Source organism: Eretmochelys imbricata, chromosome 2, assembly GCF_965152235.1.
Source record: "Eretmochelys imbricata isolate rEreImb1 chromosome 2, rEreImb1.hap1, whole genome shotgun sequence".
Classification (NCBI taxonomy): Eukaryota; Metazoa; Chordata; order Testudines; family Cheloniidae; genus Eretmochelys; species Eretmochelys imbricata.
The window spans coordinates 110854822-110874296 of record NC_135573.1 but is presented as its reverse complement, the minus strand read 5'-3'; the positions used below and the strand labels follow the sequence as shown (position 1 = coordinate 110874296).

At 42.4% G+C, this 19475-nt stretch overlaps 2 protein-coding genes across 6 annotated transcripts in view; one reads left to right on the top strand and one right to left on the bottom strand.

Moving 5' to 3' along the window:
• DTNBP1 (dystrobrevin binding protein 1) overlaps window positions 1-16186 on the top strand; it is a 191520-nt gene extending 175334 nt beyond the window's left edge. The window contains exons 10-11 of one of the 5 annotated variants that reach the window (XM_077810604.1): window positions 5154-5363; window positions 15957-16186. In XM_077810604.1, the coding sequence (XP_077666730.1) occupies window positions 5154-5363; window positions 15957-16021 (275 nt within the window). In that variant the 3' untranslated portion in view covers window positions 16022-16186. Of the gene's footprint in view, window positions 1-5153; window positions 6794-8509; window positions 8533-9156; window positions 9192-9473; window positions 12484-15956 lie in introns of those variants that run through there. The other 4 variants (XM_077810607.1, XM_077810606.1, XM_077810609.1 and 1 more) reach the window with 4 other exon arrangements.
• The window catches only part of JARID2 (jumonji and AT-rich interaction domain containing 2), a 307425-nt gene continuing 295604 nt past the window's right edge, over window positions 7655-19475 (bottom strand). The window contains exons 15-18 of the mRNA XM_077810603.1: window positions 14757-14887; window positions 12479-12662; window positions 9665-9772; window positions 7655-8462 (exon numbers count right to left, since the gene is read on the bottom strand). Of these exons, the coding sequence (XP_077666729.1) occupies window positions 8289-8462; window positions 9665-9772; window positions 12479-12662; window positions 14757-14887 (597 nt within the window). The 3' untranslated portion in view covers window positions 7655-8288. The remainder of the gene's footprint in view (window positions 8463-9664; window positions 9773-12478; window positions 12663-14756; window positions 14888-19475) is intronic.

Sequence of the window (19475 nt, the reverse complement as noted above, 5' to 3'; positions counted from 1 at the left end):
GCTCGTTACTGGGTTCCCATGGGCCCAGGGCTCCGATGATGAGCATGTGAGTTTGAACCTCATAACCCCTAGCTCTCAAGGTGTCCCAGCTTTCGAGATCAGACATCGTGGAAGGCCGGGGTCCTGTTTTCAAGGGGAACTATGACATCCGCCATGACTATCTTCTTCTAGTCCTTGTTGGTGATGTCCGGTCACAGTTGGTTATCTGTTCCGGGGATGGCAGGGGTCACAGCCACCTTCCCTACAGGTGGTGGGATGGCTCTAACAAGGCGATCTTGGATGGCATTGTGGTGCAGCTGCCGGGCTCTGGAATGGGGCTTGCCACTACACAAAGATGTGGGGTAGCGTCTCATTAGCATAGCCGCACTTCCTGTATCACTTGTCCTGATTCCCATGGCAGATGGCTCAGTTCAGCGGGACACAGTTGAGCTGGGCCTGTAGATGAACTTCGAGTCGGCAAATTGGGTGAAGCTGCCCCCGAGGAGGAAGTGGTTGCTGGTGTCCCACTTGCATGTTACCTTGAAGGCCTTCCCCTGGTCTGGCTTCCATTTCAGGTTTTCCATGTACTGCCAGGGGATGGCATCCTTCAGGGTCCTCTCCAGCATGGTTCTAGCTGTCAGAGTGATGATTGTGTGCTCTGCATTTTTCACTTGTGGCACCAGGACTCCCAGCTCCTGGCGTTCCTCGCACCAAGTCCAGTGGCAGCCGATATGTTTCTCCAATCATTGCGTAGCATTGCAGGGATAAGTCCAGAGCGAAGCAAAGTCTCTCCCAAATTCAACTGCCAGGGAGCCACTCAGGTTTGTGATGATTCGCTTCCAGATGACATCATGCAGAGCACTCGAGGGACGTTGGCATGGCCCTTCCTGTGTGACATGTACACCAGTTCATTGCTGTTGCTCTGGGGAAGAAACATCCACTTCTTCACTAGCTGCCTGATGGTGTTGTCCACCTTGTTCAGAGGTACCTTCACCATGGCAGATCCCCTCAGAACAAATGAAATATGGGGGATTAGGAAGGTGTTCAAGGCACTAATCTGCCATCATGGTGCCAGTCGGGAACAGTTGATCTTGGCAGGATCTCAGCAATGGTATCCTCAGGTGTCTGCTGGATGCGGAAACCTGTGGGCGTGCCCATCATCCAGGAAGATCATGGGTTCACCTTGGATCTGGAACGGCGTCGCCTGGACTGAGTCCCTTCTACTGCTGTCAATATGCGGGATGCACATTTCCTAGCATTGAAGTGGAGCCCCATCCAGTTGGCAGCCCAGCTGGTGACATCGAGTGTTTGTTGGAGACTCTCTGTCTGAAATGAGGGCCAGATCATCTGCCTAGGCCAGGATATTCACCCTGTTGCCATATCGGACCTTGTGCGCGAGCAGAATGGGTGGAAATGCATAGAAAAGATGGTCCTTCCAGGGAAGAAGGAACGTATCTGTGAGTAAGCCCAGCTGATGACTGTGAAAAGAGCAGAACTGTGGACACTTCCTATTGTACTTTGTCGCACATAGGTCTATCTGTAGAGTTCCCCTCCTCTGGAAAAAGTCTCTCACAATATCCAGGCAAATGGACCATTTGTGGTTGGAGAAGGATCTGCTGAGATGATCCACTAACACATTTTGTATCCCTGGAAGGTGCAGAAATTCCTTCTTGACTCCCACATAGAGCGATCAGTTAGATTCTGAGCATAGGAGCAAGAACCAGACACCCAACATCAGACAAACCAGAAGCAAAGGAACCCTCAGGGCTGCTGAGCCCTGCCCCCCATCATCCCAAACTACCCTGTCCTACAATTGCACTCATACATTTGTCTTTAGGGGTTACTGATTCTATTATTGGTTTCCAATTAGAAGAGCTGGGGGTGGTAGAACTCTAGTCCCAGAATCAAGTTTATCAAATTCAATAGCTGGTTGGGAATCTGTGTGAACAATGATGACACTCACGTGGAGGGCAACGCAAAGCTTTAACCACTTATTTTAACACAATTAGGAAAGACATGCATGCTCCAAACCACATAAAAGGTGGCAAAAATAGAGTTAAACTAGTATCTTGTACCATTCCTCGCATATACTCACCCCCTTTCTTGGGGATTTGGTGGTCCTGCTGTGTCCCTGGCATGGCAAATGAGTCCCATGGTACAGATTCTGCCTGACAGCGTAGTCTGGCCTATTAGAGGGCCTAAGGTCTGTCATAAATATTCATACAAATGTCCATCTTCCTTGTTAATGTTTAACTTCCTCACCTGCCTTATCCTATAGGTTAGTTAGTATATTAATGATTTTAGCTTATTGACATATACATCAATTTGTTACCAAGGCAAGTTTGTGGTTAAGCATCTGCCAAGGTATCTATAATAAAATAGCCAAGTTCATTGTTCCTGTAGTTACCTGGTATTGTTTTGTACAGAATCTCCCCCTTAAGCACACTATTCCCAATTCCCCAAAACTCAAGCTGACCTTTTGGCCACATATCTGTGCCAGAGTTCATAGGCCTCAGCTAATGCCTTATAGGATGCAACCTGTAGGTTCTTTGTGTTACTGATAAGCAAACTAAAATGCTAAAGCTAGCTTGATGGGCTACATGCTCTCTTAAAACTAAATTGTTTGCCCGCACGAGTTCTGTTAGGAGCCTGTTCCAGAACTTAGTGCATACTGAGTGCAAATTTTTCCAGTTTTTCTTTACATATTCAGTTATTAGCTTCCTAAGTCAGCTTGTGCACAGACAAATAAGCAAAATTATATTGCATGGAGAGGCAGCGTGGTCTAAGGGATAGGATATTGGCCTGGGACTATAGAGATCTGGGTTCTATTCTTGGGTCTGCCATTGACCTGCTTTGTGATAAGTCACTTCCCCTCTTTGTGCCACCATTTCCCTTCCCACCCTTTGTCTGGAGTGCAAGCTTTTTGTACAGAGAGACAGTCTCTGCCCTAGTGCCTAGCAAAATAGACTCCACTTCTCTGTTGCAGCCTCCTCGTGCTACTGTTATGTAATGTATTTTCTTATTCTTTGGTTGTGTTAACTTAATTCTGTGAGACTAGCTGAGACAGCAAGAATCAACCTTAGAGCAGTTTAGTGCCTACTGAGCTTGAGCAATATGTGGAAGGACACTTTCTAGCCTTGGAATGTGAGCACACTGCACCATTTTAAACTAAAGTCCTCATTCTACCATCTCCTATAATTAATTCCTTCCTTCCTTCCAGAATTGTCTGTCTGTATGGAATTTTACATGTAGGGGGTGGGGGTGTGTTTTGCTTTTGTATTTGAACTAGTTGGACACTGAATTTTTCCCCTCTTCTACTACAAAATACACATGTACTAACTGGATGATTTTGTCTTGGTTAACATGTTTTCATTACTTTTTTGGTCCTTGCTACCTCTGATTTGAGTTACAGCTATGGGAAATTTGGCTATGTACAGGAGGAAAGTGCATTTGTGTACAGCTTTAGAACAGCAGGTCTCAGGGGCCCCCAGCTCCATTTTAATAGGGTCAGCAGGGCTGGTGTTAGAGTTGCTGGGGCCTGTGGTCAAAGCCAAAGCCTTGGGTAGCAGGGCTCAGGTTACAGGCTCTCTGCCTCTGCCCAGGGCTGTAGCCCTTGGGTTTCCACTTTGGCCCCCCATGCAAGGTGGCAGGGCTCAGGTTCATGTAGTAATTTTTGTTGTCAGAAGGGGCGGTGCCATGAAGTTGGAGAACTCCTGCTTTAGAAGATTAGTTTTGCTGTACTAGTCCACTTCATTCCAAAAAGTAAAACAAACTCATGGGTTTGCAGTTCAGTTACTGTTAAGTGGGTTATACTAAAACGTTCCCGTAAAACACAGAGCATTATTTGAGGACAATGGGAGATTGACTCAGACATGTGACAAAACAATTAACAGCACTTCTCCTCTCTCTCTTCCACCTCCCTTTAGAGTGTTGCTTGGGACCAACATACACTATTACATTAAAATTTGGAGAGCCTAATCATGTACTTTAGCCCCCAAGCAACACTTCCCATCCTACAACCCTCCTCTTGCCCCTTGGAAGAGAGCTCTTCCACAATAACTATCTGTCAACCTTCCTTGTTCTATCCCTCTTTTCTTATTTAACTTACTGAGTTGTCCTTAACCATCTACTGGAGACTTACAGATAACTGCAGCTAAGGCTTTACCTTGGGGAGCTTGAAGTATTAAATGGTGAAATTCTGCTGCAGACTTTAAAAATTGTCAGCTCAAAAAACCCCTCTCTGTAGGAAGGGGTGGAGAGGAAGGATAGCTTTGTTAAGCATGAGACTGGCAAAGCTGGTAATCAAACCCAGATCTCAAAGACTTCCTCTGACACCGTGGATGAATCTTAATTCCCTATGTGTGAATACTACGGTCTTTCTTTCATCCTTTGTCTTATGAGCATTTTGGGGCAGAGACTGTCTTTAGTATAAGGAGGCTCTCATCCTAGGTTTGGGCTACACAGGAATACTCAAAAAAGCTAATCTGAATGAACTAAAGCTGTGAATATAAACTGCATTAAACTCCTGTTTTGACATTCAAACCAAATTAAGGCCCCTTTTAATTCATTTCAAAGCTATTCAGAATTAGTGTTCCAGTGTAGATAAACCCTTGGTTGTGGCCTCTTCCTGCTAATGCAATACAAACAGTGAGTAAATTGTTTTGCAGTAGAAGCAGAAATCTGAATTGGCTTTGGTCACATATACCAAAGCAAATATCAGAATCACTAACCGTTACAGGGAGAATTGAAGGGTCATCACCAGCAACCAGCACAAAGTTCAGCTGTGACTCTTGCTTAGTCTCCCTACTTGATCTAAATTATCTGCATGATTTAGACGGGGAGAATTAATTTCTAAAGGTGCTAGGACTCAAACCACTTTGAGCTTTACAGACCAAACTCTCTATCTTAAAGTACACTGGAAACAAATGGAGAAGTGCAGTCCATAGAGTGGATGTGTAAAATGCCTCAGTTGTGGACCACCAGTTGGCTTGTCAGTCATTGCATTAATGGCTCTGTGCTAGTACATCCAGGCTGACATGTTAACCACCCTGCTGAACAGTGATCCATTTTAACATTAAGAACAGCATAATCAGCCCCCGTCAATATCATACAGACTACGGCTCAATAGATGGATTTAATGGGTTTGTTTTTTTTCCTTTCCTTACTTTTTGAAGGGCCTGAATCCAAAACCTGTCAGAATGAAATAAGCCTTCAGGTTCCAAGACAGTCTGAATTAAGGCAAAAATTGTCTTCATCATCATCAATCTGGACTGACTCTGCCAGCCAGGATACCAGTGAAGTAGGAGAGTCTCCTGTTATCCAGTCTGATGAGGAGGAAGTTCAAGTGGATACTGCCCTTGCTGCTGTAAATAGTGAAAGAAAAGGTACTTCAGACGTCAGTGATGAAAGTGACTCTCAGACTGTTTGAATCCTAGCACCATATCCTCTAAGAATGTTTGACTTTTACATGAACAAAGCACTCACCCATGGTGTAGAAATTAGTTAACTAATCATGAAAGCCAGATCATTATTAGTCTATAATATTGCCAGTCGTGGATATTTTTTTTAATTGCCTAAACCACTCACTTTATTACAGTTTTGAGGGTTTTTGGAGCAGTCAAGCTTTGTATATACTGTATATAGAACTAACAGGGAGATTGCATACTTTGACTAATCTTTAAATTCCTTAACACTGATCTCACAATGTTCCTTATCTGCATGTTTGAGCTATGTAGCTGAATATAGAAGATTCACCTTACATACTGCCTAAAACATTGATGCGGCAGCATCCGCACCCCCACTGTTTTGAATTTGAGGATAACTTTAGCTACAAATGAAATAAATACTTACCAAGGGATGGGAGTTGCACATTGAAATCTTACCCTTCTGCTGGAGCAGCCATCTTAGCATTGTTATAAGCATGCTCCTTTTTTTAAATAAAGTATTTCTATCCCAGCCTTGTCTTCCTACTTATACCAAAACCTTTTCTGCAAGTTCATTTTATAATGGGTATTTTGGGAGAATCATTTAATGATTAGAAAACCTAAGCATGCAGCTTTTGCTTTTTTGCTAAATCTGCTGTTCTACAGTAACTTCAGTTTGACCACATCTTGATAACAGGGGGAAAAAAATGACTGCACTGTAACTTAACTCAAAGTTTGTATGAGGTCCACATAAACAGCTGGGTGTATCTGCCCTCCTTGAGGCCTAAGAAGCCTCATATCAATATGAAGCTGCTCCTGCACTGAGGGACAGGGAAATCTAGCCTGAGGAAGCTAAAAATAAAAGGTGACTGGCAACAGACAGATATTACCTTCCAAAAGACTCTCCTTCCTGGTAGTTAGTGGCTTGGAAAGAGGTAGTCCCCACATCCAGCCCACTGGGAACTGGCCAGTTTCCTAAGGATTCAGCTGTTTTGCTTGCTTTTTGGTAGAGTGTTTCCTGTCTTAGCACTGTGGAAATTAAATCTGGAAACAATCTTCTGCATGATAAGTTAACTTATTTCAATTTAATGAATATGAGAATAAAAGTTTAACCCCTTCTTAAAGAAATAGCTCATTTCACTCACTCACCTCCCAGAAGACAGACAAAGTGTCCAAAAAAAGTTTTGTTTTTATTAAACCTTGTAGTACAAACCTGAAAAGTAAACAAAAACTGGCAATAAACAACATGAAGTCTTTCCTTACAAGGAAAGAGAGCAGAGCAGCGCTAATAAATTAAATGTCAAACTGTAAGCCATTGTCAGAAGTTTACTGTCAAGAGGGAAAAGTACACAGCAAGGCCATAAAAACCAGACAACCACATTTAAAAAACACTTGACTCTGTTTATGTTATTGTTAAATATTCCAAAACAGTTCAGTCTTCTGCAACAACAACCAACAAATTGTATTATAGGACTTTCCTGACAGTCACCACTGGCAAGCTCAGTGCAATATGGGTAGCTACGGTATTGTTGAATTCAATTATGAAACAAAACAGTTTGTGAAAACATTTTCCCTTTTTTATTCCACACATACTGTACACACAACCAGAAAAGGGCAACAGCTACTCCATTATTATTTTTTGTTGTTGTTCAGTGATGTAAGCAGCACTTATAAATGTTACAAGAAAAACCCTGTAAGCATCCAATCCAACCGATGAAGAAAGTGAAACGTAAGGCTTTTCTTCATCTTGTCTCTATACCACCCCACCCCCCACCCCAAGAAAAGGCTCAAGTATTTAAAACAATTTACAGGCATATATACAAAAGATGTGATTTTTTTTTTGTTACACTATGAAGAGAAAAAATAGACAAGATGAGAGCAAATGCATTTTCACATTCAAAAGAAATATGCAGACCTGCTAGTGGCTCTAAATGTGATCATATAATGAAAAATTCAAAACAAAAAATTAATGCTGACTGTGTAGAGATGGGGAAAACAGCAGTGGAATGGAAATGGAATGTTAGAAAGATTGCACATCTATGACAAAGAAGCACTTATGGCTTCAATCACTTTTATTTTTTAAAGGATGCTATTGAAGGGTTTTTGATAAAGTAGCCAACAGCACCAAAAAATAACAGAATGGATTTCCTAATGAAATCAGGCACAGTTTTCCCTCATTTGACTCCCTCAAGGCAGGCAGTCTTTTTTTCCATCTCTCCCCCACACCCACCCCCCCACCCTCCCTCCCTCCCTCAAACAGATGCATAGTGATGTGCTGGTAAAAGAGAACATATTTACTCCGAATCTCCTCATTTTGCTTATGGTTAGGAAACAAAGTCCATCTTCAGCTGCCATAACCTCCCAAAGAAAGTGTGTATTCTCCAATTTAAAAAATTACAAAACTCATCTTGCCTGTGACAGAATAAAAGACAGCCAAAAGTAAAGCAATTTCTTTCAAGTTTTGTTCCTATCCCTTTTCTCTCTAGAAAATCTGCTCACATGACTGGAGAACAAATTATAAAACACATCAAACTTTAACCTATTCAAAAATGGGTTAAAAGCCTTTTTTCACAGTTACCAAAAAAGGCTTTTTTCAGCCATAGGGACAGTACAAATTAATATTTTATCAGCCCCCTTGCCGGTTTTAAAACAGTGAACATACAGCAGTTTAAAAAAATTTGACTGCTGTATATAACTATCCTAAGTACAAAAAAAATTCAACAGTTTAATGCTAAAACAAAATTAGTTCTCTAAAACCAGAAGAAAATCTTCTTTAGAGCTAGTGCAAAGACAGCTTGTATTCTACAGCAAGTACTCCAAACTATGGTATAATAATTACAAAAAAATATATATAAATCGACAAAATGAGTGTTGGCATCTTCAGGATTAACTTGAAGCACTTTTGGATGAACTGGAGGATGAAAGCCTAGATGATGGCACGTCGACTGTTGCTCTCTTACGAGGTCCTCTTTTTGGTGTAGGCTTGCTGATACAGTTCTCGATGTTGCCATTTTTACCAGAGACTTTCCCACAGAGATTGACTAGACTGATTATTTGTTCCTGTTCAGAGAGGGAAAAAACAACAGAGTTAGTATCTTTTTTCCCAGCTGCCTAAGATACCAGTTTTAAAAGCAACCCTATTAACAGAATCCTGGCAGGGATGTTCTGTTCAGTAGTCGTAGAACTGTAAGGGTTGAGAAGGTTCTCAAATGATCCTAGTGGCTGCTCAGCTGCTCACCAAATTTAAAGACAATAGTCTGAAAATGAAAAAGGAGACACTGCACAAAATGCCAAACTATAAATACAGTAGTTTGTCGAGCATCTGGCAACAAGACTAAAGAAAGAGACATGAGTAGCACTGCGCCCCAGGGTGCAATGCCTGGAATGGGGAGCTGAGGCCAGACCCACAGGTCAGGAACCACCACAGCAGGCTCACTCTCCAGTCCCCTCATTGGGACAGGATTACTCACTCATATTTGAAGTTACGCTACCCCATGATATTTTCATCACAGTGCTGAATCTGCAGCCCTAGCCATGTGTTAGAAACAGCTGAAAGGTCAGAGTCTCAAAATGCTTCAGACACTGAAAGACTGATTACACAGAGCTGCTCCTGCCACCCACAGGTCCTGCTAACAACAAACTACTACTTCTTGATGTGTGAACAAGTACAGCTCCCAAAACACACACCCCCCACACCCCCCGTCCAGCAGCCTCTCTGCTCTGCTGCTGCCATTGTTAATCTTCTGTTCTCCAGGATCACACCTAAACTACTGAATCGCATTGTGCTGATTTGGTTTCTAATTTGCCTCAAATCACTACTGTGACTCCATCCACCAACACTACAAGATTACCAGTAAAGTTTCAGGCTGGCCTCATGGTAAGTCAAAATTTACTTTAATTTAGTGAGAGCTTGTATTGAAGTTACTGTAAACTGACAAACAAAAGTACATTATAATTTACAAGGTTCCCAACCCAATAAACACCTGCCCCCGAATACTCTCTGCCTTTATAGGTGACGACTTACAGCTCTCCTAACTGATGTGATCTTGTATTTTCTCTTTTTACTTATAGTGTTTTGATGGCCAAAATGCCAACAATAAGCATATTCCTGCTGTACCAGAAATTGCATGCAAGTTCTCCTGAGTACTTGGAGCCTCTGTCAGACTAGGCAGGAGCCAGGAAATAAGTCTAGGCTCAAATATCCAACTCTGGAGGTCATCTGGCATCACCAACCTCAAGAATGCAAACTATATTGTACAGACCTCGTCATAACGATACATCATTTTCAGTCCCCGACACGTCTTCTGTTTTTCCACATGCCGGAGGGCACATTCCAGGCAGAAGACAACATTTTCATTCTCCTGTACGACCTAACAAAAATACAGATAGAAAACATTAATATGATTCAAATCACAGTCACATCTCACACACGTGGTATACCCAAAATAGGGTTTTTTTCTGGGGTGGCGAGCAGGAGGAGAGAGGGAGACTAGAAGAACTTGTGCTAAGTGACTGGAGTAGGTGGGATAGCCGAATTAATACAAGGACAAAGTCTGTGCTGACTTTCTTCTCTTCCCTTCCCAACTAAGTATTTATTTGAGTATTTAGCCATCATCGTGGACAAATACCAGGTCTGTAAGAAGACGAGGAGGTTAATGAATCTCCCTGGTTCCAGGGAAAGAATACAAGTCCGAGTGATTTGCTGCATCCACTGCTGAGAAAAAAAATGTTCACAGGTGCACCTGGTGCTAAACCACCTTGAGATATGAGCTCATCATAACCCAAGGCCTGCTCAGCGTTTGAATGAGACCCCTCCACTTCAACTGCCCTGCTCACCCAGTGCCCCATTTCAGCATTAACGGATACTGGTCCGTGGCAGGTGCCAGTCTTTGAGATGAAGCATAACAGAAGACCTGGCCATCTGAGGGGTTTAGCTACACTAGAGCCCTTCTCCCAAGAGGGGGCTGCCATGAAATTCTTTACAAATTCCAGTGTGTGTTTACATTGAAGCTACTTAAATTCCCCTTGCAGTTCCAACAGGATACAGCAATGTTCATGTCCTATCTTAAACCCTAGGATACTAATGCTTTGTGGTGTTAAACTACAGATGTATTCTGCCCAGGGGTGGCAGAGGTATTGCTGAATACAGGATATTGTTGCAAGTTTCTATGGAATCTCTCTGGATGAAAGGTGCCACAGAATTTTAAGATACTGTTAGGAGCTGAGCTGCCTTGACAAGGCTCTGAGGGCAGCACAGCCCTTCGTTACTATATTGCATGCCAGAGGCAGAAGGATAAGCAAGAGATTAATATGAAGGATGGGATGAGCTAAAGATGAAGGAAAAAGTACCTACTGCATTTTGCATACTACTAGCAGTCTAAATAATATACATAAGAAAAAACCAGCAGTAATAATGAACAGACACAAGCTATATACTGTGAGTACACAGCTCTGTCAGCATCTTACATTTAATTGTCACAATTTCTTGCAAGGCAATTCCTTTGAACAGTAGTTCTACCATTAATTCAAACCATGTCTTGAATGGGGATAAAATTGGGGACTGCTTTTAAACACTGTGGTTCTACTCTGAAAAATAACTAAAAAACAGCACCCTAGGGTTCCCTATTTGCTGTCTCTCTCCAAGTTCAGATAGAAGTTGCTCAGTTTGAAAATAAAACTATCACTGTACAACTGCTAGCCCTGCTGGCATCTGAAAATCAGCTGGGTTCTTAATTAAATTAATAAAGATTCTGCAAGACAAACTCTTCCCTTACTTACACAACCTCACTGGCTTAAATGAGTCAAGACTCTGGCCCTGTAATTGGAACTTAGTTCACAAAGATTCTGTTGCTGACCCCTGAATTAAGAGTTTAATCAGTCGCGCTCTCTCTCAGAATTACTGGCTATACAGGTGCTACCCAAAGAATATATATTTCTGTTGTTCAACTGAGCTACTGAGGTGGAATATGGGAGATCTGCTGAGAGAGTAATTTTTTGCATGGTAATTTTTCAGAGCAGAATAAAGCCAGTTCAGGCTAACTCTGCTTAACACGGTTTAGCCCACCAGACATAACCAGTCCTTGTCCAGAGGGAGTTTAAAAATCCAACATGTTCAGCCTAGGAAAGCTCATTTTTAACAGCAACAGGCTGTTTAATTTCCTTCAAAGAAACCAATCCAAACAAGGAAGGAGGAGAAACAGAAAACTTGCTCAGATCTGGGGTTCAGCCCAGTCCTAGGACCCATAGTGTGGACGTTTGGCACTATTTAGTGATTTTCTTTAAGTCCTACCTCCTGGAATCAGGTGATTACATGAGAAACACAGCTTAATTTAAAAACCATCATCACCACCTTAAGTTTATCGCTCTCGGAGTTGCGGAGAAAAACTTGAGAATGTGACATGAATGCACCCTAAGGGCTCCAAACCCCTACATTTATTTTTTAAAAACCTCGTTTTTTTTAGCCAATCACATGATTTTTGAATACTTGCTTGGCAATACTGAGTTTTATCCTAACACAGATAGTCAACCTCTCTTGCTGACTCAGTCAAGGAGGAGGAAGCCGAGCTGAGGTTTACCCTTTGTTCACCAGGGATTAGTTAGCAACCCCCAATTCAAATTCTTTCTAGGAAAATGAAATCTAGACCTTTTTTTGAGTGTGACTCTTGGTATTGTAGTGTATGATTTTGCAGCTGCTGGGCTACATTGTGTGTTAGTCCACACACAAGCGATATAAATTCTAGGGCGCACTGGCATGTTGTGCATTAACTTGTACATGGCAAATCTGATGGAGTGACAAAAAGTTCCATAATGCATGTTAACACAGTAGTGTTTGAAACAGGACTATAGTAATGTGCAGTCGGGAACTTTCAGCGCATACCAGCAGGGTCCACATGGGCCAGTTAGCATGCAACATGCTAGTGTGCACTAAAATTTGCACCCCTCTAGTGCAAACTAATGTACCATGAAGAGAAGCCCATTGTGTCTGTTTGTCTAACGCTTACAGTTTAATAGAAACCAGGCTGAAGCAATGTTTACTGAGTCAGTAGTGCTATAGGCATACTAAGGGTTTTCCTCACCATAGAAAGGTAACATAGGTGCTGGCAAATCTGACACCTCCTCTCCGACGTCTCTAACTGCAACCACTTTCGAGGCTTTTTCTTTCCATCCACCCCCGAGCTACTGCTGTCGTGGCTCCCATAGCGGGCTGAAGAATGGAGGCCTGCCTCATAAAGCTGCCGCCGCTGCCTCAGTTCTGTGTCCCTGTGAATATTTTATGAAGTTAGCAAGCTGGCACCTCCCATGCAACACTGCAAAGCTATGCTCAGGAGATCTCATACAATGATCGCCATTGAAACCTTAATCACACAAAGCCAAACCGTTTGCGTCATCTCAGTGTTGGTGCTATTCCCTAGACCTGGTACGGGAAATGCAGCCAACATCACAGTAAGACTGGAGGTGCTTTTGCAGTCAGAGATTTTAACAGCAACCATTGTATCAAACCAGTGGTTCTCAAACCGATACATAGATCCTTGAGACAGCAGAGCACTGCCTGAAAGTCTAGAAGGGAGCTGCTGGCTCATGTGAAGAGCCAGGAGTAGCAGCTAACATGCCTGCCCTTCCTGAAGTTGCCAAGAGCCACCATGAGGAAAGAGCCACTACTGCCAGGAGGAGCAGCATAGCTACCTTCACCAGGAGGTGGAGATGACCCAGGGAGCTCCAGCCCTTCAGGAAGGAAAGGGGGAGCAGGCCCAGTTCTTGTGCTGAAAGACAAAGATCTTGCTGTACATCCAGGGGAAAGAGAAGGGAGACCGCATTTGGAATGAAGACTGTGTGTAAAAGAAGGCGTGCAACACCTCCTACGCTGAGCTGTGCGGCATTAGAAGACAGCAGAGGGTGGGTCTGAGCTGTGCTTGAGTGAGGAGAGGAGGTCTGGAATGAGCTTAGCAGCTGGGAGGGAGAAGACACTAAGCACAGGTTCAGAGAGAGCTAAGATATTGGGGTGGGGAAGGGGCAGAGGCCAAGCTAAACAAATGGGAAGATTGAGCAATCAGAGGAGGCAGCAAGAGGCCCAGAACCAGGACAAACAGGAGACGCTAGGTTTTTCTACACTGGAGCTAGGAACATGCCTCCCAGCTGGATAGACAGATTTGTGCTAGCTTCACTTGAACTGGCATGCTGTGACTAGTACTGTGAACGTTGCAACTCCAGCGGAGACTCGGGCTAGTAACCCAAGCTCAGCCCCAGGGGATCAAGTGGGTTTGAGAGCCCAAGCTGCTGCCTGAGCCACAACATCCACACTGCTGTCTTTAGCATGCTAGCTCAAGCAGAAGTAGGGCTACTCTGTCTACGCAGGCTGGGAAACTTGCTCGCAGCTGCAGATTAAACAGAGCTGCGAGAGTTTTGTTTTGTTTTTCACATAAGCAGGCACAGGAATGACCAAGATCCTCCAGAGGATCCCGACCTCAAGAAGTTATCCAGAATATGAACAAGTTTGAGAACCACTCTGATAACAGTCAACATGGCATTTCAACAGCAAGCACTAACATTTTTGTTCCTCATTGCACAATTGCAGACTTTCTTCCCTTCAAGGAAAAAAAAATGCATGTGGATGCTATTAGTCCCACTGGGGAACTGGCTTCAGGTAGCGTGTTCTAGCACACCTGAAAATAAATTTTCCTCTTGTAATTCACTCTGAACACTAATACAAATAATTGTGTATGGGGTTTTTTTTCCCCCTTAATCTGGAAAATTTCCAGTGACATATTAATATTAGTTTGTTAAATACAATTTGTAGATTCCAGACATCTTGATTACTCGATGTACTACGACCAGCACTACCCAGTTGTCACAAACTTGAAAGATAGGTAGCGATGCTACATGGTAGGGAACAAAAGAGAAGATCATTACATCGGAAGCCAGCTGACATGGTATCACGTTTCCTTTTCCCCCCTTCGTAAACCTTCCTACCTCAAGAGAAACCCTAAGTATGGTTCCTTAATCACTGTCGGGAGAAAAAAGGAGTTTGAAGTTATTCCCATCCAACTGCTAGTGCATGACACATTGCCACCAGTACAGAAGCTCTTGGTTTGCCCTATGTAAAAATACTCTATAGCTGTACTATAGAAACCCTTTGATGCTACAAAAGGCATGTTATTTTACAGCAAGTTATCCTAACCACTGGCACTCTGGCATCAAATACAGCCAAGGAAGTTTCTTCTACACCTGGCTGTACTCAAGCAGGTTTGCTGGGTCAGTGACTGCTAGATTTGACTCAGATTGTTACTTAAACTGTGTCATCTTCAGAGTTTCTCTGTGAAACACAGGGTACGTGAAACAGACTCCTTGTTCTGTTACCTGAGCTCTCCAAGAAGTGCTGATATTGTAGTGAGAGTCGGTCCATTTTCCTTTTTTGCTTCTGCCGTTGCAATCTGATACAGCAACTTTTCCATTGAAAACGGTTTGGCTATACGTCGTCGCTTCATTTCCTGAGTTAACAGATTTCCAAGTTAGTTCTTGAGTAAAATTAAATGAAAAAAATAATTTGGATAAATTTAATGCAGAACAAAGTTAGATTTTTATCTTTTTTTAAAGCTATATGTTTCCTGTTAAAGAGCTGTGAATTATGACTTCCTGCATCTGATCTAGGTTAAGCAATGTGACAGAACAAAACACTGAAGCCTAAACCTGGCTAAGGCAGAGAAACAAACGTGCTACAAAGGTGCCATGGAGTGTGTTCCCTACAGAGAGAGTTTTATATACCTTCAAATTAATGCTCACCAATACAAGCCATTGAGACAAGAAAAGTCTCAGTAAAACATAATGCTCTTTACAGCTAAGAAGTCAGTCTTCTAAGATCTTTTGTTACTGATTTTTTCCTTAAATTTATGAGTACTTTATTGTGAAATCTAATACTGAAACAAGTACGTCAGACAAAGTCCATCTAGGACAAATTCATTCAGATAAATAAAATATTTAATAAATATTTGGCAGATACTCCAGTGCCAACTGGCTTTCCCCATATTTCAAGCACACATCTTTTTAGAGACAGACAATCATATTCAATTAGCAGGAAGGACAGTAGGTATAGATGTCAAGAAACTGAGGAAAAGAAAGACAGAGAAACAAATCACAATACTACCTCCTGAAATCAATGGGAGTCTTTTTATTGACCTCACTAGGATCTGGATTGGGACCCCTATGACAGAATAATGCATAATCCATATTGGTTCATCAAGCCAACAACCTCTCTGTATTCCCTCCTAAAGACTCATTTGTTCTGCAATGTCGACTAGAAGTGAACCAAACCAATCACTTAAATATTCCTTCCTTTGAGCTCCCCAGGACGGTCAGTATTCCCCATTTCTGTCTTTTTGGGCAGGGTCTGGCTTAGTTTTGAGTCTCTTACAGCATCAAACATATTGTTGGCATTTAAGAAATAATAAATACAAAATAATGAATAGGAAGTCAGGTAGGTAGCAGAATGATGAACAAAGAGTACCACCATTGCACATGCATATATTAATGAGCTGTGCATATTTTTAATTTTTTGCACAGAAAGAAGCTTCTGGAATGTTGCTGCTGTTCCCCCTTTTGCCCACCAGAGGACACTATGGCACTAGAACACAGCAGCTGCTCCCAGCAGATAGTAAGCTCTGCAGTTCCGCCTTTTTCCCACCAGAGGGCACTGTGGTGGTAGAGCACAGCAGCAGCTCCCAACCAGCTAGGGAAGAGAAAGAGCCTGCCTTCTTTGCAGTGCCAGCCTGGCCAGGAGACAGGGGCTATGGGGATGGGGGTCAGACGGGGGCTCATAGGAGCTAGTGGGGTAGGACAGACTGGGACAGGGGCTGAATGGGAATGGAGGTGCAGGGCCACATGGGCAAAGTGGGAGGGAGGTGCAGAGCTACAGGGGGAAGAGGGTGGCTGAATGGGGGCACAAAGACACTTGGGGACAGGGGGAAGGGGTGAAGGGACACATGGGGATGGGGGAATGGGTGTCTGAGTGGGGGTGGAGGGACACATGGATGGGGAGCACAGACATATGGGCATGCAGGGGCAGATGTGCCTCAGCCAATGGGAGAGGCCTCAGCCAAGGTCTGAATGCAGGAAGCTCCTTAACAGTCGTTCTCTGCCCTGATAAAAAACCTGTTCCATACTTTTCACACCCAGGCTCCTTCCCAGCAATATACTTCCCTCTCCCTCAACTTCTCCCTTACATCTCACTCCCCCAAGCCTTTGCTTCTGAGAGGTGCAGGAAATATGGTTCCGTATTGTAGTTTAAATGAATCATTACTCCAGAGTTCTGTATTAATTTGCCTAGTAAAGAATCTATGTCTCAAAAAACATTTTTTGAATCTTTTTCATTGTCTGTATTGTTACAGACATACTAGTTGAAGGTATTTTGAAATAAATGACCAAAAAGAATTGAAACGGGTGGGATTATTTTGAGAAATAAAATATGCAGAATTTGAAAGTATTGTGCGCAGATTTTTTATTTATTTATTTTTTGGGGGCGCAGAATTGCCCCAGAAGTAGAAGAGGAGTGCTATATCAAATCACAAAGTTGACAGGAGTTCTAATGTTACTGAGTATGAGAATGTCTTGTGATGAATCTGTGATCAGAAGGCTAATTGGAAGTTGCCATTTGATGGCTAAATCTTTTCCGTATCTCAGTACAGGCAAATTTCCTTTTCCATTTTGCAATAAGGGAATGTTTGGGGGTTTTTCACTGTCTTCAGAGAATCTCTTTCATAAACAGAGAGTGACAGAACAACATTTTTAAGATATACCGTAACAAAGTTGGCATGATCTAGGCCAAGAAGGCATAGCTTAAAGGAGACTGCAAAACAAAAATGGAAAGAGAATTAAACCCTGTTAGCTGAATGTCAAAAATACCTGTTAGAATTAAAACCCTGTTAGCTGAATGTCAAAAAAAACCTGTTAGAATTAAACCCTGTTCTCTGAATGTCATCACTAGCCAATCTATGGGGCAATAAGAAAATACAGGTTAATTTCATTTTGAAAATTATCCTTCTCTGTCCTACCCTCCTAAGCAAATGCTCTTGGTACTTTCTCTCTCACTGAAAGTACCCCACAATGCACCATTCTGTGACAGATCAAATATCGCAGATTGCCTGGTTAAAGTAAGACTTACTATCTGGGATATCTTAAGTGAACATGGAAACGCCAAAATGGTCACACAATGCAAGTGAAGAGAAAAATGTTTGTTAAACCAGGTTCTCTGTGCTGGAGTCAAAGTGCAGTTGGGATGAGTGGGTGGGTAGGAATGGCATATAGGTCGTTCAGATGCATCTTGGATTTTCTTAGGCCTATTCACATAGCTCATGGCTGTGAAAAATGTTGCGTCCTCTGTGATGCAGCTAGGCTGACCCCACTGTAAACACAGCTAAGTCAACAGAAGAATTCTTCCATCAACCTAGCTACTGCCTCTCAAGTAGGTGGATTTGCTTGAGTGACTGAAGAACCCCTTCCAGCACTAAGGGTCTGGGCTACAGTGACATAGCTGTTATGCTGCAGCTGTGCCACTGTGGCACTTGTAGTGTAGACATACCCTTCGTGAGCTGATTGAGTTCCTCTCTGTGGTGACAGAGAAGCTGACAGATTTTTCTCTGCTGGACATTGGAGGAGAAAGTATTAAATGTTTTGTTATTTAGCTACTGGCAATATCTGTTCACCCTGTGAAACATATTTGAGTGGAAAGGTAGTAGTTGGTTCAAAATGGCAGGTTCAAGGGTAAGACTGCAGTAGCCTCAGTCTGGGAGGCTACATTTAAATTGGAAAGAGGAGAACGATAAGATAGAACCATCAGAAGTTGTAATTGATCTGCGTCTGATGGAATGACAGTTCCACAGATCGTTGCTGAAGTATCAGCCCAAAAATGCGTGGTTTGCAACACAGGAATGTTACAAGATGAAGGGCTGGACTTTAAATACTTCGTCAGCCCATCTGACAAAAATTTCTAATAGACTCTTCTCTGTCTGTGCCAAAATTTCCTTAAATGCAATCTGCTAGTTCAGAGAAGGACACTGATTGTTATCTCAGGTTCACAACAGCAGTCAGATTAGTCAAACATGACAATCCAATTCCTAATCTGGAATTTCAGATTTCCTTAGAAAAGAAATCTCTGAGGAGTCAAGCCAAAATATAACATGGAACAAGCGAGCAACACTATACAGTGCAATACATATAAAATAAAATCACAACAGCTAATAATTAGAGCAAAGTCAACATGTAATCAAAGCAGATGACAAACTATCAATGTTATTGTCCAGAATTGTAAGAAGACTAGACATGCATATGGCTGTCAGTCAAATCATTAACTACCTGAAGGAGGAATTTGGATGCCTACATAACAGAGCTCTAAAAAGCACAAAGTCGGTCTTTGAAAGTATCTTTCCTCAAAGTGAAGGAACCAAGGAGGAATTTCCAGGGCTTAAAGGGGAGTTGAGAAGGTAGCATGGTTTGAAGGGGGGGGGAGGGGAGAGAGAAGAGGAATAGAGGTTGCCAAGGTTATATTTTGATATAACTATATATCTAGATTCTTTTAAAGCTTGTGAAAGATATAACATCAGAATCCAAGGTAGGTTATCACAGTTAGAATCTGTTGAATTTTCAATCAAGTTATATTCATCCAGTGCCAATCTCGTTAATCAAAAGAAACTGTTCTTCAGATTCTGGGACACCAAGCAGAGATTTTCAGTCATCCCTAAGTAAGAATCCCTATCCTTTAGGACACTGGCTCTTTCACAACTGACAGTCAAACGCACGCTTAGGAAGACTCTTTGTATGTAGAGTTTATAACAGTCACTAAAGGATATAAAGGGTAAAATCAGGATCCTATTCCATCCACATCAAAAAAATGCAACACGGCTTTGATCTTACCACTATGTTACTTTAAAAATCTGTTTAATGTAAAACAGACTTGGAAGAATACTACTTACCGAGAACACAAAAGAACTCAAACCTGGTCTGGACAAATGAAACTTACTGTCTGATCGTCATGCTGCTGTTCTCAAATTAAAAATGCTGAGCGTACTGACCATTTGACTTGAGGCT